The sequence below is a fragment of the Narcine bancroftii genome, chromosome 5, assembly GCF_036971445.1.
Source record: "Narcine bancroftii isolate sNarBan1 chromosome 5, sNarBan1.hap1, whole genome shotgun sequence".
NCBI lineage: Eukaryota > Metazoa > Chordata > Chondrichthyes > Torpediniformes > Narcinidae > Narcine > Narcine bancroftii.
This window is the reverse complement of record NC_091473.1, coordinates 177,744,780-177,761,965: the sequence shown is the minus strand read 5'-3', so window position 1 is coordinate 177,761,965 and position 17,186 is coordinate 177,744,780. Positions and strand designations below refer to the sequence as shown.

Sequence of the window (17,186 nt, the reverse complement as noted above, 5' to 3'; positions counted from 1 at the left end):
TTGGAGCTGTCTGTGGAGTTTCAATTTTCTCACAATGACCGACATGGGTTTCCCTTGAGTGCTCCACTTTCCTTTTACATCCCAAGCCGTTTTGCATTGCAGATGATTTTCCCCCAGTGTAGTGGTTAGCGCAACGTTATGACAACACCAGCAACTCAGCTTCGCTGTCTACAAGGAGTTCGTATGTTCTCCCCGTGTCCGTGTGGATTTCTTCAGGGTGCCTCAGTTTCCTCCCACCCTTCAAAACTTACAGGGGTTGTAGGTTGATGGTTTATTTGGGCAGCATGGTGCCATGGGCTGGAAGGGTCTAAATTCCTAATCACACTTTCTTTCCACCCATTCATAAAAGATGATTTCTTGCATTGCAATATTCCCTTTAAGATTATTCCCTGCACTTTTGACTGTGTTATTAGAACTTTATTCTTGCACTAGCTTCTGTTCTATGTCGAGCTCAACTTACTGGATGACACACAGAACAAAGTTTTTCCACTGTCGTTTTTTTTCACGGAGCAAATAATCCCTTCAATTAATCAATTCAGCTCTCTAACTTGTGTACTGTGTGGAAGCCAAACTCACACCTACATCTTGAAAGCAAAATCCATGCAAAATATTCCTATCTATAATGGAGCACACTTACATGACAGAATAATCCATGTAGCTCGGTATAGCTGTAACTCATTCAGGATGTCCAGAAGTTGTTGGACGGTGGCTTGTTTCATTCCCCAGGCCCACATCAGCTCTCGTGTTTTACTGTTATGCTTTTGGCCAAAAGATTCAATGTTCCTTAGTTCAGTCTGATTGTTTATGATACGAGAGCCTGCAAGAACAATTTCAAATTGTTAGTATAGCATACTATACCACATAGTATAAATCAGCCATTCTCAACCTATTTTTAGCAATGCGCCCGCCCCCCCACCCCACCTTAAGACTCTGCTCAAAGTTTATGGTCAGCTATACTTTACCACACTACCTCATCGAAACGTTGGTCCAGACAAACAACTCCTGAGGCAGTGGTCAGCACGGAACGTCCTGCAGACACTGAGAGATGAGGACTCGAAGTATAGGGTGGGATTTGTTCCCAGAGTAGACCATGCAGATCATCTGGTGGAATGCCTCAACACTAGTACTCACAACCAAGCACCAGGACTTGGCCTGACTGGTGGTGAGAGGAGCCCTCCCAGGTAGATCCTCCTGTTCAATCAGAACATCACAAACAACACATGCTGTCCTCGAGATGGCTATGGTGGAATGGAGACAGCCACCCATCTCTTTGCAGAATGCAGATTGGCTCAGAATGTGTAGAGAAGGATGTAGGGGACCTTAGCATTAAAAAAAGGCAAACATTTAGCTTTCTGGCCCATGACCCTGTGCCACAGAAATACCCTAATCAACCTACCACCCTCCATATATCTTGAAGGGCGGGAAGTAACTGGAGCTCCCGAAGGAAACCGACGCAGTCATGGGGAGAATGTAAAAACTCCTACCAGCAGTGCCTGATTCAAACTGGGGTCACTGGCACTGTAATAGCGTGTTGCTAACTGCAAAGCTAACCATGCCGACCTTGTCATGGCTCATCCCCAGCAGCCATGTGACAGAGGACTCTTTGATTTATCAGCTGTTCCCAGGGATGCGCACAGAGACAAGACAATGGAAGCAGCTATAATCGTGCCTTTTAAAAGGATGGTTAGCTAGACCCTTTTTTATTTACATAGCTGCAGCATGACGTCCTTTCCTCTGTACTCCGTGTCCCAATCAATGAATTAAGGACGCCACTCTCTGCCTTCACCACCCTATCTACTTGCAATAGCCACATTCAGGGAGTTATGGACTTGGGTTTCCAGATTTTTTTAAAATTTAACCAAAAATAGACTTTATTCACAATATTCACAGCCTGTTTACCATATTGACGAAAAGATAACCTTTCAAAGTCTCTTCCCAGGCTTTGTTTCATATACATATATTTCCATTACTGTACACTGTTAAAATCATTTCTATTTACAACATTGCCACCACTGTGGCATCTTGTTGTTATTCCCCATCTTGGTTGCTTGAGGGACTCCCCTTGGTCTTAGGGGTGGCTCAGTTGGTGTAGCGGTCAGCACCTGCAATCAGGACTGGGGTTCAAATCCCTCGCTGTCTGTGAGGAGTTTGTACGTTCTCCCCATGTCTGTGGGTTTTCCCCAGGGGCTCCAGTTTCCTCCCACCATTTGAAATGTACTGGGGGGTGTTGGTAATTGGGTGTCTTGGGTTCGTGAGCCAAAATGGCCTGTTTACCGTGCTGCATGTCTAATTCTTTTTTCAAAATTAAAAATTTAATATAGACAGGGAATGGTTCAGGTACAAGAAAAGAAACTTCACTCAATTTGGCATTGAGTTTAGCACAGACATCTTGTTCTTGTGCAGTACAGTTCTACATTCAGCTATGTTCCACAGAAAAATCAAAAGAGACCATTGTTAATTGTCCACATTGTGAGGGCAAGTGGTAGAATCTAGCAGGAATTGATGGGAACGAAGGGAGAATAAAATGTGATGAATGAACTGTGTGCGCGCTTGATAGGCAGTTAGTAAAACACGGAAGCCTGCAGACACCATGGTTGAAGTGAAAACACAACGCTGGAGAAACTCAGCAGGTCAAATAATGTTCTTTAGATAGCAAAGATAAAGATACATCACCAACATTTTGGGCTTGAGCCCTTCATCAAGACAAAATGTAGGCAGTGATCTGAACAAAAAAAAAGCTTGATGGCTAGTGTGTATTTGGTGGGCTTAAGGACCTGTGTCTGTGTTATACTGTACATCAGAGCAGCTCAGGCTGGATCCAAGACTCTTCAAACTGAAGCATTAACTTTGCTGGCCAGGGATGTGCAGCATTTTCTGACTTTATTTCATAATTCCATAAATAAGCTTGATATTAACACAATGCTATTACAATGCAATGACCTGGATTCACATCTGGTTCTGTCTGTAAGGAGTTTGTACATTTCCCACATTTCTGTGTGGGTTTCTCCAGGGGGCTTTGGTTTCCTCCCACCCTCCAAAAGTATATGGGTTTGCAGGTTAATTGGTGTATTTAGATGACACAGGCTCATGGGCTGGAAGGACCTGTTACTATGCTGTACCTCTAAATTAAAATTAAATAAATTAGCCTGATTCCACAAATGCATCAACTTTACAATAAATCCTTGGGGTCAGGGGCTCCCACTGGGGCTACTCTCTGGGAGAGAATGAGAAACATCTGAGAAGACAAAAGCAAATGTAACCTGCTGGGTCAAAAACATTCATTGAATTCTTTTTTAAATTTTTTTTATTTTTCACACTGACTAAAATACACACAAACATTTCCCTCTTGAATATACACAGTGTCATTTTCTCCCCTTTTCCCCCCTCACTTCCCTCCCTCCTTCACCCCCCCCTCCCCATCCACTCAACGTTCAACATATATGATACATTAAACCCATTAAACAATGTCATCACACAATGAAAATAAACAAGAAATTTGTGTCTTCTACTTTTACACACTGGGTCAGTTCATTTCGTCTTCTTCTCCTTCTGTCATTTTAGGGGGTGGAGGTCCGCGGTAGGACTTCTCTGTTGTGTCCCATGTACGGTTCCCAAATTTGTACGAATACTGTGATGTTATTTCTTAAATTATATGTTATTTTTTCCAATGGAATACATTTATTCAATGCTGTATTCTCAGGCTCTCTTCTAATTTCCAGGTTGACAGAATATATTTTTTTGCTACAGCTAAGGCTACCATAATAAATCTTTTTTGTGCTCCATCCAAATCGAGTCCATGTTCTTTACTTCTTATATTACTTAGAAGAAAGATCTCTGGATTTTTTGGTATGTTGCTTTTTGCGATTTTATTTAATACCTGATTTAGATCTTCCCAAAACTTTTTCACTTTCTCACATGCCCAAATTGCATGTACTGTTGTTCCCGTTTCGTTCTTACAGTGAAAACATCTGTCTGATACGGTTGGATCCCATTTATTTAACTTTTGGGGCGTGGTGTATAGCTTGTGTAATTCTTGATGCGATGTGTCAACATTTCCTTCCCTCACCCTGACAGATTCCACCTGACACACTGCATGTTCTGTTCTATATTTGCAAAACACATCATAGAGGAACTGCACCCAAGTCTGTGTGCATCCAATGATCCTCTAAAAGCATTCAGACTTCAGTTTTGACAAATCCCCCAGATGTTTCAGCAAAGTGCAAGTACTAGAATAAAAACCAATGCTAAAACTATGGGTTATAGCAAAGGATTATTGGTGAGGATATTTGGTGGTTAGGTATACCAGATCAAAGACATGCTCTATCTAAGCATTCTAATTACAAGAAGGGAAGTATTCATTGAAGAAGTCTGTTTGTTTATGCATGGAAACAATATTAGAAAAGTTGCATTTTAAGTAAAATTCAGCAATTGTTCCCTCACCAGGCAATAGATTGCCTTTTACACGATTTACAATTGAATTCTAGGTGAATGACTGGTGGAACTAACCACCACATTACACTGCTGTCATACAAGGAAGGACAGCAGACAAGTAAGCAGGTTACAGAAGCTTACAACAAATTTAAATGTCAAGAGATTTTTGTTTGACTGAGCCACTTCCTGTGAAACTCGAGCACTGAACCCACAAGATTTTCAGAATCTTCATAGCGAGAATCCTTCAGAACATGAGAAATTCAGTCTCCTTGACATGCCTCAGCATTTTGACAGAGAAAGCTGCCCATTATCTTTTCTTTGCAACATTCATCCCTTTGTATTTATACAATTTCCTTTCAAAAATTACTATTAAATCTGTTACCGCCAACATTTCAGGCAACCTAATTGTAAGAATTTTAAAGGTGAGCAGAGTAAGAGAGGGGGTTTCTGGGAGAGAGGGGGTTTCTGGGAGAGAGGGGGTTTCTGGGAGAGAGGGGGTTTCTGGGAGAGAGGGGGTTTCTGGGAGAGAGGGGGTTTCTGGGAGAGAGGGGGTTTCTGGGAGAGAGGGGGTTTCTGGGAGAGAGGGGGTTTCTGGGAGAGAGGGGGTTTCTGGGAGAGAGGGGGTTTCTGGGAGAGAGGGGGTTTCTGGGAGAGAGGGGGTTTCTGGGAGAGAGGGGGTTTCTGGGAGAGAGGGGGTTTCTGGGAGAGAGGGGGTTTCTGGGAGAGAGGGGGTTTCTGGGAGAGAGGGGGTTTCTGGGAGAGAGGGGGTTTCTGGGAGAGAGGGGGTTTCTGGGAGAGAGGGGGTTTCTGGGAGAGAGGGGGTTTCTGGGAGAGAGGGGGTTTCTGGGAGAGAGGGGGTTTCTGGGAGAGAGGGGGTTTCTGGGAGAGAGGGGGTTTCTGGGAGAGAGGGGGTTTCTGGGAGAGAGGGGGTTTCTGGGAGAGAGGGGGTTTCTGGGAGAGAGGGGGTTTCTGGGAGAGAGGGGGTTTCTGGGAGAGAGGGGGTTTCTGGGAGAGAGGGGGTTTCTGGAGAGAGGGGGTTTCTGGGAGAGAGGGGGTTTCTGGGAGAGAGGGGGTTTCTGGGAGAGAGGGGGTTTCTGGGAGAGAGGGGGTTTCTGGGAGAGAGGGGGTTTCTGGGAGAGAGGGGGTTTCTGGGAGAGAGGGGGTTTCTGGGAGAGAGGGGGTTTCTGGGAGAGAGGGGGTTTCTGGGAGAGAGGGGGTTTCTGGGAGAGAGGGGGTTTCTGGGAGAGAGGGGGTTTCTGGGAGAGAGGGGGTTTCTGGGAGAGAGGGGGTTTCTGGGAGAGAGGGGGTTTCTGGGAGAGAGGGGGTTTCTGGGAGAGAGGGGGTTTCTGGGAGAGAGGGGGTTTCTGGGAGAGAGGGGGTTTCTGGGAGAGAGGGGGTTTCTGGGAGAGAGGGGGTTTCTGGGAGAGAGGGGGTTTCTGGGAGAGAGGGGGTTTCTGGGAGAGAGGGGGTTTCTGGGAGAGAGGGGGTTTCTGGGAGAGAGGGGGTTTCTGGGAAGGAGGATTCTGAAAGAGGGGTACCCTGGGGTACCGAGGGGAAAGATGGCTTTCAGGCGAGGGACATCCTGGGGAAAGAGGGCTTCTGGGAGAGGCACACATGGGGAGAGGGACACCCTAGGGAGAGAGGGTTCCTGGGAGAGGCACTCCCTGGGGTGAGGTGTTCCCAGAGAGGGGCACTCTGGGGAGAGAGGGCTTCTGGGAGAGGCACACCCTGGAGAGAGAGAGAGGGCTTCTGGGGACAGAGGTGTTCCCAGAGAGGGGCACCCTGGGGAGAGAGGGCTTCCAGGAGAGGGGTACCCTGGGGAAAGAGGGCTTCTGGGCAAGGCACACCTGGGAAGAGGGACACCCTTTGGAGAGGTGTTCCCAGAGATCTTCAGCTGCCATATTATCCTGGGTAGCCCAACTATACCAGTGCGCAAGGAAGTCGTCTTCAGTCCTGAGGAACTATCCACATACATGGAAAAGACCCTTCAGTACAGGTGTTCTGGTAATACCTCCACCTCTATCCAAGCAATCTGTGCATACAGCAATTCACAGTCCCCACAAGCAGTTCCCTGCCACCTGTCAAAGGTGCAGAGTAATAATTCCCCTGGTGACATAGCCCACTCCCAAGCTTTCAAGATTCTTTTATTGACATATAATTAAACAGATGTAACAATACATGAAATTTCCTTTCACCTGCCATGAGGCAGATATAGATTCTCCATCAACAGAAATTGCCTGGCACCCCTTACAGTCAGTCAGAAAGAAACAAAAGAGTGTCCCTTCAGAGCCTCCAACACTCCTGCAGCCTTCACACAGACTTCAGTCCAAACCATCGGCAACCTCAACTCCAAATCCAAACCTCCAATACGACCAGGAAGCCTTCAGCGCCCTTGGCACCCTCTAGCATCCTGGTTCCAATACCTGGTACCTCTTCAGCCACTCTCGAGCAGTCTGCAGCCTGGTGTGAGTCCTCTGACTGCAGTCGCCAGCAGCCCACAGCCTGTAGGCCAGAACTGGGGTGGAGGCCAAGTGGGCCAGTCAGCATGGGTCTATGATTTTGAGGGGGCCTACTCCCCCTGGTAGAGGCAAAGGGAGGAGCCTTTACAATATCAATATTCTTTACCAAGGGAAAGTCAAAAGGGGATTCTTTAGCACAAAAATTAATAATTTAAAGATTAATACAGATAAAATAAAGATAAAGGAATTCAGATAACTGAAGCCAACTTATGTCCCAAATTTATTATATGTATCTTGTTGTGGTGGCCACACACACACAAATAAAAATATATTTTCCCACTCTTCTCATGACTGCTGCAATGCTCACCGTGCACGTGCATTGCATGGGATCGAGTGATCGTATCTGCCTTGCTATCGAGCAGTAACTCAACAGTGCCTGTCTTCCACCATCAGTTTATTTGTGCTCGTATATTTCTTGTGCTGTGTGAATGGCTTATAAATAGATATCGTTGTTGAGCCTGCACAGCTCTCACACACGCACTCACAGCACAACATATCTCTCTATTAAATTTCAGGAAATTGGCTTTGACAGAAATCACTTTGAGTAGTCAGGCCTGTGAATAGTTTCACAGGTTTTAAATTAATTATTTCATTATTAGCTTTGTGGTTTAGTGTGGTCTTGGGCATTTTATACACTATTTTTTGTTAACTGTTAATGCAAAATACTTTTTATGCTAATGTATTTTATGTTATGTTAAATATAAAAGAGCTGCAAAGTTGTGAAAATCTTCTAGGTCAGTAATTTTGCTACCACATACTGACCAATAGATTTTACAATATTGGTAGCAGTATTTTATTTTTAACTAATGTTAAACAAGTAAAGGAACAAAACAAAATTGCACACTTCCATTCATTCTTGTTTTATTGGTTAATATCAAAATATTACTACCAATATTATATAATCTATTGGTCAGTGGGTGGAAGCAAAATTACTGACCTCGAAGATTTTCATGAAAGAATAATGAAAGTGGTGATGCAAAGAGAAAGCGGGTCAGCCTGCAAGAAGCTGTCAAAAGGTCCAAAGCAATGACTGACCTCCCAGCTGGACATCAACATCGATGCGAGTCAGAGAACAAGCACGTTGGTCTTGATAACCAGACTGTTGGAGCAGGATCAGCTGCAGAGACAGATCATACTCCCAAAGAAAGTGATGAGAAACTGATAGAGCAAACAGTGGAACCACAATTGCCAACTGAAGCTGGAAAGGCATCAACATCACAAATCGACATTGGACCTATTGATGAGGAATACAATTGGCACTGGATCATTTTGAAAAGTTCAGGACTTTGAAGCGCCAACTGCTGCCCCAAGGATAAGGATAATCATGCATTTCCAACTCGCCTTGTTACAAGATCAAACCAGCAACCACAAAGAAGGCATATCACACAGGGGTAAAGATGAACGATCACGTTATTAACAAAAATTCACCTTCAAACTTTAATTCAAAATTCCCCCTTTTATAACAATGCCCATTGGTTAATATGCAAATCCCTATAACAGTGTAAAACTAATAAATTCCCCAGACTAAGTACAACATATGGAATTAAAGTTTAAATTATATTAACAACCAGCCCACAGAAAAACTTAAGACACAAAACCAACACAAAACTTCGATCTCAACCAAAGCAAAGATCATAAACAAAATTCGGTTTGTTTGGTAAACTGAAGTCAAAAGATCTTTGAGAGAGAGAGGGAGCACAAAATTCGAAGTCGTCTTGTGTTGCTGCAGAGAGAGGAACCACTGGCTTGGTCTAGATCTTTCTGGCTGCCTTCGGAATGTTCATCCCTTTTTGAAATCCCAACATTCTAAACTGTCCTCCAGACCATGACTCGTGCTCTGGGCCTTCTTCCACTCCACAGCACCCCCAGTGGTGGTTTATTGTCCAAGTCCAGAAAATTCTAGATCATCTTCTGCACATGCCCAGTCCGTCTCCCACTCTCTCAGCAGTCCACCTTCACCTTGGCTCTCCAAGGCAAACTGTCACTTTTTAAACATAAAACTATACTACACAGAACTCTGTAACACACTGACAATGGAGAGAAATATAATTGAGACTGGCTGTGTTGGAGTCAACTGAAACAATCTCTGTATTGTGCAACTTGTTTTTTGTTACCAAGGGGGAATGTCTCTTCTAATGTGAGTGTATTAACCAGTTGTCCAGGATGGAGCGTTGAAAAGGATTGCATTCCATGTCATGAAAATTCTAAGTTACACAAGGAAAATGAAATTGGATGGAAAGAAGCAAGTAAAGCAACAATGAGCGGTGCTTTAACTTCAACTGACAATTATATTGCTGACCAGCTCAAGGCTGAAATTAATAAATGGAAGAGAATTCTTCATCGCATTCTGATATCATCCTATTTTTGTCAGAGAGGGGGGCTCGCTCTCTGAACTAAATGGCGATAGCCATAATGTAAATTTTTGGGGTATTGTTGAGTTTCTGAGTATTAGCCGAACATGTTACCATGTTACACATGTACGGAATGCACAGTAGAATGAAACACGGCTCCAAGTAGCCGACCTATCAAATAAAATACCAATTTATTGTTCTCCCAAAGAATAGCTATCATTCATCATCAGGTATGTGAAGAGGGAAGATACCAGTTTTTCAAATGAATTTCATGAATTTTCCAAAAGGTCGGGTGAAGAAATTGCCGGGAAAATCTTAAGATCACAAAATTGCAAGTCTCAATCCGAACTTGGGTCAAGCATATGACAATGGCCCCAATAGAGCAGGAATGTACAGTGGTGCGCAGGCCATCTTAAAGAATGAGAACTGCATTTTCTCCATTTGTGCAAATCATCTTTTGAATCTTGTTGGTACGGATTGTGCTGAAGCCTGCAGTGAAGCTATAAAATCTTTGGAATCTTACAGAAAATGTTCAGTGTCTTCAGTTCAAGTCCCAGGGATGGGAGGTACTGAGAGAATGCCTTCCTGTCTTACTGTGTAAAATATCAAGGATAAGGTGGTCACTGTGTAAGACCAATTGCACGGCATTTGGATAGTGTTAGAAATGCAGTGGCAGAGCAGAGTGAAGTTACTAATTTGATAGCAGAGTGCAAGTCTGATCTTCAGGGTATCAAAAAAAAACTTGGATACCTTTGAATGTGTACTGATGTCAGCCATCTGGATTAAAGTCCTCACAATGAGGACTCGTGAAGCCACATTAGATGTGGAAAGGGACAACAGTGATCAACTACGGGCAGATATCCTGAAACGGAGAGAGAAATGGAATGATATACTTGAAGAAGCGCAGCATATGTCAATCAAAATTGGTGTGGCAGATAGTTTTGCTACTCGCAGGGGGTACCCAACTCAAAAGGATGCCGAAAATTACTTAAGGGTGAATGTGTTCTTCAACACATTGTTATCAATGGCCTTACATGTCGCTTTTCTGCAGTCAGGGACATTTGTGGACTTGTTAATTTTTTTTTGTCCCACTTTAAGCAGTTAGATGAGAATGAGTTGCTACAAAAAGCTAATCAGTTTCAGCTGTGATACCAAAATTATGTTTCAAGTGACATTCGGAGTGAAGAACTTCTTCTTAAAAGAATTTTTGATGTTAAATTCAAACTCGATGTTGTGTTCCTGAAGAAAATCAATGATCAAATATTGTACTTGAGATTGGGTAAAGTTTTCCCAAATGTTCTCATCATGTTGCACATTTTTCTGTCATTACCAGCAAGAGAGGCCTCCTAATGAGAGGAGCTTCAGTGTCCCAAAACAAATTAATTCATACTTTTAATCCTGTTACGAGCCCAGAGGACCCCAAAACCCAGCACCAATAGATATTCACCAAGACAAATGGTTACTTAAACAAAAGTTGCTTTTAATTATCTTTAAACATGAAAACAGAATTAAACTTTAACTTATCTATTATTAACTTAACTGAACTCAACTTAATCCCCTTCTAATTTTAAGCACACGTGTGTTTAATGTGTGTGTGTGTGTGTGTGTGTGTGTGTGTGTGTGTGTGTGTGTGTGTATATAAGTTCAGAAAGGTTCTTTGGTTCACAGTCCAATCTCACTTCTCATTCTTCCAACTTCACTGGTTGCTGGCAATTCTTATACAGAATTTAACGCATATAAAGTTCACCAGGCTTTGGTGCTCGAAAGGTAAATGGTTACCTCTCAGAAAGGTTCTTGTTGGTTTTCAGAGAGAGATGTGTTGTTCCAGGACATCCACAACTGAGGTACATCCATCAGTCACCTCAGTGACTTGCTGAGGAAACTTGCCCCATCAGGGTTCTCCAAATGACAACCTCTTTCTTTCAGGTCACCACAGAGTTCCTTTCTGTTTCACTTATTCCAAGGGCTGTGACTAGGCTGTCTTCCAAAAGTTTGCCAGCTTGTCCAGTTCCAGTCCCAACAACTTCTGATGGCTGACACTGTCAAGTGCTCTCTGTGTGTGTCTCTCTCTCTCTACTCTCACTGAGACTGAGAGAAAGCCTGATTGACTCTCTCTGCTTATAAAACCACATGATCCTCTTACAACAGCAAGTCTCCTGCAGACAATATGTGGAACCAGCATTCTCTTTCATCTGTTGCTTTTGGGTAAACAAGAATCCATTAGTGACGTCTCTGGATCATTCTTCAAAGCTCTTGCAAAAAGGTATGAGAAGCCATTATGTCTCCAGTATTTCAAATAAGATCTGTTTTAAAGTGTTTAAATGTGACCTACTCTCACAAACCCCTGCCAATCTCCCAAAAACATTTCTATATACTCTGACACAGTGCACAATGATGCAAAAATGTTTGAATGGATAAGCAATTTTGACAAGGCGAAGTTGCTTGATTTTCTTGTGTAATTGATGAACTTACCTAAAGAAAAGCACGTAAAGTATTTCTGAATGTGAAGAAGTGATGACCATTTCTGATCCGAAATTCCAAATACAGAATAAACATGAATGTACTGTGTATTTACTGCTTCTAATTACAGTCCTGAACTCTATTACCTTATATGCATTTTGAATAAAATTGCTCGCCATTACCTTTTTAATAAATCATCCTAGTTCCTTCATTTTGTTATTTGTAAGTACATCATGTACATTACGTATATACCCATACATAAATCGTATGTATTTAGCACTGATTACAAAAATACTTAATGATCAGTTTGCAATGGAGCCTACATTCTCCATCTGGCCTGGGCCTATTACCAACTTTGCATGGGTCTGACAGCCTGTGTGGGTTCCTCGCTTCCAGTCACCAAAAAAATCTGCTGCCTGGGTATTCTTCAGCCACTGAGCCCTGAACTGGTCTGTCACTGTTGTCATTGTCCCCTAGAGTCGTCTCCTCTGCTTCTCCTTCTCAAATGGTAGGGGGGGGGGGGGGGGTGTTGTGTATTCTAGGTATACAAAGACACTGGCACACGGGGACATGACGCTACATTCATTCTTCATTTACTAAACTTAAAATGGTTCCCTGCATCATACAATATGTGATGGCATCATACATGATGACATCATATGTGATGACATCATATGCATGCAGGTGTATATTGAGAACAGTCTTCTCCACGACCCCCCCCCCCCCACAAAAAAAGCTTCATGAAAATAACACACAGGCACCACTTATACTAACTATGATAACTACGTGGAACCCATCGACTAATGGCGTGAATCGCCATTACACGACAACACAAGTGTTAAGCAGCCAAGTCACTGTTACCTAGTCTCTTAGGCGTTCTGAGAAGGCCTTCCCTCCCCGATCTTCTTGGTGAGGTAGAATCCGCTAGGAGACAGTGACTTCTCCAGATTCTCTGCCTTTTTGGGCAGTACCTCCTCCTCGGTTGGTGATAAGGACTGTGAACTTTGTCTTTGGGGAGCTCCATTTGGGCATTTGTGCTGGGCGGGACGTGGTGCCGGGCTGCTCTGCCATGCAGGATGTAGTGCCGGGCTGCTTGGCTGGACAGTTGGGGGATTATGTAACAGGAGCCCACAATGGAAACTCATCGTGGCCACTGATTCATCCACTGCTCTCCACAGCTCTTGATGTGCTGTTTCTATATTTTAGTTCCCACCAGTGTGGAATAAGAACAGGGACTAGATTTTTTAGAATCACGCCTCTGATGCACGGCTTCCTATTGTCCTGGTGCTTGTTCTCCTACTTCCAGACATCTGGTAGGTTTACTTGGAGATGTGGATTGTTCAATACGAAGGCCAGTGTTCAGGTGTGCCTTGGAAGGTCTTGTCCTTAATTTCTGCCCAAACATCAATTCTGCTGATGTTCATTTGGTGGTAGAGTGTGGCATGTTTCTCTATGTTATTAGAAAATCTGTGATGCTATGGGGGGGGTGGGGGTTCCTCATTTTCTGCTGTGACAAAGGAGCTGTCAAATTCCTTTCACTGTTATCTGCAGCATCAAACTTTGGAAGTACCCAGCAAACTCCAGTAAAGGCCTCCCACAAGTACCCCCACCCCGCCCCACCCCCACGCTTTGCCCAACACTCAACACCCTCTCCCTGAAGGGTGGGCTTTATCAGCAGACCACGGGGCAGCCTCCCACCGCCGTATGACTAATGTTGCTGCTTCCATTGAAATGTGGACACAACGAGGCTGAACCAGCCACTCTCACAGAGAAAAAGGAAAAAAAATAGGTCACTGTCCTGTTGAAATGCGTCACGACCAAGATATTGTGATAAAAGAAGTCGATGACTGGTAGGGGTATTTCCTTCCTGCATCCTGTTACCCAATGACTTCATATTTGTCACAAACATGTGATACGAGTTGAGCATCAATCAGATACATTTCCTCTGACACCCAGAAGGTTGAGTGAGTGGAGGCTGCGTTAAAATCCTCCCATTAAATAAGGGTGACAGGTCGGGCAAGACAGTGAAATGGTTAACGTGTCAGTTCGCACAGACCAGGGGGGAGGGGGAAGAGGGGGGAGGGGGAAGAGGGGGGAGGGGGAAGAGGGGGGAGGGGGAAGAGGGGGGAGGGGAAGAGGGGGGAGGGGAAGAGGGGGGAGGGGGAAGAGGGGGGAGGGGGAAGAGGGGGGAGGGGGAAGAGGGGGGAGGGGGAAGAGGGGGGAGGGGGAAGAGGGGGGAGGGGGAAGAGGGGGAGGGGGAAGAGGGGGGAGGGGGAAGAGGGGGGAGGGGGAAGAGGGGGAGGGGGAAGAGGGGGAGGGGGAAGAGGGGGGAGGGGGGAAGAGGGGGAGGGGGAAGAGGGGGGAGGGGGAAGAGGGGGGAGGGGGAAGAGGGGGGAGGGGGAAGAGGGGGGAGGGGGAAGAGGGGGGAGGGGGAAGAGGGGGGAGGGGGAAGAGGGGGGGAGGGGGAAGAGGGGGGAGGGGGAAGAGGGGGGAGGGGGAAGAGGGGGGAGGGGGAAGAGGGGGGAGGGGGAAGAGGGGGGAGGGGGAAGAGGGGGGAGGGGGAAGAGGGGGGAGGGGGAAGAGGGGGGAGGGGGAAGAGGGGGGGAGGGGGAAGAGGGGGGAGGGGGAAGAGGGGGGAGGGGGAAGAGGGGGGGAGGGGGAAGAGGGGGGAGGGGGAAGAGGGGGGAGGGGGAAGAGGGGGGAGGGGGAAGAGGGGGGAGGGGGAAGAGGGGGAGGGGGGAAGAGGGGGGAGGGGGAAGAGGGGGGAGGGGGAAGAGGGGGGAGGGGGGGGAAGAGGGGGGAGGGGGAAGAGGGGGGAGGGGGAAGAGGGGGGAGGGGGAAGAGGGGGGAGGGGGAAGAGGGGGGAGGGGGAAGAGGGGGGAGGGGGGAAGAGGGGGGAGGGGGAAGAGGGGGGGAGGGGGAAGAGGGGGGGAGGGGGGAAGAGGGGGGGAGGGGGGGAAGGGGGGCTCTCCTTCCACAGAAGCTGCAGGACCTGTTGAGGGTTTCGCCTTTCTTTTTTAAATCCACTGCATTTGAGGGCAGCCATCCTCCACCTTTCGGGCGCTGGTCCCTTGAAGCCTGGCGAAAAGGTGAGGGTCCCGGTGAAGGAAACGAGGCATCGACTTCAACGGGGCCGGTAGTCGCCCCCCCCTCCACGGACAGAGTTTCCGACACGACCTGAACCAGGTGACGTCACTCTCCTCCCCCCACCCACACCTCGATCCTACTTGCAACATGAAGTCAGCTCAACATCAAGGGCTCCCGTCCCGCTGGACACAGCCCTTGCCCCACTTCTCCTTTCGGCTCCGTCCAGCTTCAAACTTATTACTTTCTGGGGGATCGGCTCTTTAAAATGTAATTATACTTATTTATTCGTTCAAAAAACAATTAATATGACAGCAATTAAACATGAGTAATATCTACTTATAAGAATTTGAGTGCATTCGCAAACGGTACAGGATACACGGCAATAACCCCCCCCCCACCCACCCACCCCTCCGCCGGTCCCACCGATCTTCAAAGGTCAACGACTCACCGAACTGGTGCCAGAGTCCAGGCGGCAAAGTATCCATCACCAAGTAGAACTCCTCCATAATCTGGGCTGGGATGTCATAGACAAAGCAGGGCGCCGTGGTGGCGTTTCCCTGCTGCTGCCTTGGCCCCCTTCCGAATAACGCCATCGCGCTGGCCCAGCTTCATGCAGACTTTCGAAGTGGAAGATCCTCGGCCGATTCCTTCCCCTTTTATCGTGTGTCACGCAGAGGAAACTGTTATTTCCCCGCTCCTGGCGAGAGCCAGCCCCCTCGTTCCGCACCGACACACCCACCAGCGAACGGGTCCGCCGACCGGCACTGAGAGGACCGCGGGACACTTGTCCCAGGGCTCCGAGCTTCACCGCTGGTCCCGGGCCGTGCGAACATCTTGGGGCCTGGCGAAGACTTCAGGGCAGAGTCAAAACGGAGGGTGCTGAAGATTTAAAACACCAATCCCTGGAACGGTGGGAACTCTCAAGTCAGTCAGCATCCAAGGAGAAAGAGTCATGGAAACAGGCCCTTCACCCCCATCATCAACAGGCTTGGTCTTTTCCCCACTGGAGGGTTGGAGATTGAGGAGTGGCCTCATGGAAGATCAGAAGGGGGGGGGGGGAGAAAAAGTCAGGGTTTTTTTTGTCCCCAGAGTCCAGGGCATAGATTCAAGGTGAGAGGGAAAGATTGACTGGGATGTTGCCAGGACTTGAGGGACTGTGATGGTACAGATTCGATCTCCAATGTGTATATGTACAGGATGACTGTGATTGGCTGAGAGTGTATCCACACCTACTGGCAGGTCTTAAAGGGTTGCTCCTAGCCAGACCAGATCATTCTGGACTGGTCAATCCACATGTGATATGCTCCAGACTTTTAGTTAATAAAAGCCTCGGTTTGGATCAACAAGTCTTTGGTTCTTTCAACACGCACTACAGGAACTTGGCGCCTCACAGTTCGGCGGGCAGCAACCTCCTTTGAAGAAGACCGCAGAGCCCACCTCACTGACAAAAGACAAAAGAGGAAACACCCAACCCCAACCAACCAATTTTCCCCTGCAACCGTGTCTGCCTGTCCCGCATCGGACTTGTCAGCCACAAACGAGCCTGCAGCTGGCGTGGACATTTACCCCTCCATAAATCTTCGTCTGCGAAGCCAAGCCAAAGAGAAGAGACAGGAACTGAGTTACAAGGAAAGGTTCGATTGGTTAGGACTTCATAACCTGGAGTGCAGACAAATGAGGGGAGATTTGATCAAGGTATTTAAAATTATGAGGGGGGTTAGACAGGCTTTTTTTCCACTGAGGGCAGGTGAGATACAAACCAGAAGACATGGGTTAAGAGTGAAAGGGGAAAGGTTTAGGGGGAACACGAGGAGGGGCTTCTTCACACAGAGAGCGGTGGGGCTGTGGAACCAGCTGCCAGCTGAAGTGGTGAAGGTGGGCTCAATTTTCACATTTAAGAAGAATATGGACAAGTACATGGATGGGAGGGGCATGCAGGGATATGGACTGGGGACAGTTCAGTGGGACTAATCAGAATAATTGTTTGGCTCAGACTGGAAGAGCTGGAGGGCCTGTTTTTCTGTGCTGTAAATTTTGATTATAGGTTGTAGGTGTGTGGAATCAGTGGCCGAAGGAAATGATAGAGGCAGGCACATTCAAAAAACATTTCAGCAGTGGTTTTCAAACTGCCCCCCTAAACCCACATTCCATCTTAAGCAATCCTTATGCCATAAGTGCTCTGTGATTAGCATTGCTTAAGGTGGGATGCGAGTGGGAAAGGAAGGTTGAAAACCACTGCTCTAGACCCAATTGTGACTGAAATATTTTGCTTGAGAAAAATTGTCATTAGCCCATACATAACGAGTCAATTAGATACGATTAAAACTTATCTTTTTCC

At 46.4% G+C, this 17,186-nt stretch overlaps 1 protein-coding gene across 4 annotated transcripts in view; it reads right to left on the bottom strand.

Annotated features, from left to right (window-relative positions):
• The window catches only part of LOC138764241 (interleukin-1 receptor-associated kinase 1-like), an 85,035-nt gene extending 69,172 nt beyond the window's left edge, over positions 1–15,863 (bottom strand). For 2 of the 4 annotated variants that reach the window (XM_069939890.1, XM_069939888.1), the window contains exons 1-2: positions 15,297–15,863; positions 638–817 (exon numbers count right to left, since the gene is read on the bottom strand). In XM_069939890.1, the coding sequence (XP_069795991.1) occupies positions 638–817; positions 15,297–15,441 (325 nt within the window). In that variant the 5' untranslated portion in view covers positions 15,442–15,863. Of the gene's footprint in view, positions 1–637; positions 818–10,051; positions 10,074–15,296 lie in introns of those variants that run through there. The other 2 variants (XM_069939887.1, XM_069939889.1) reach the window with 2 other exon arrangements.
• Between the last annotated feature and the right edge of the window lie 1,323 nt (positions 15,864–17,186).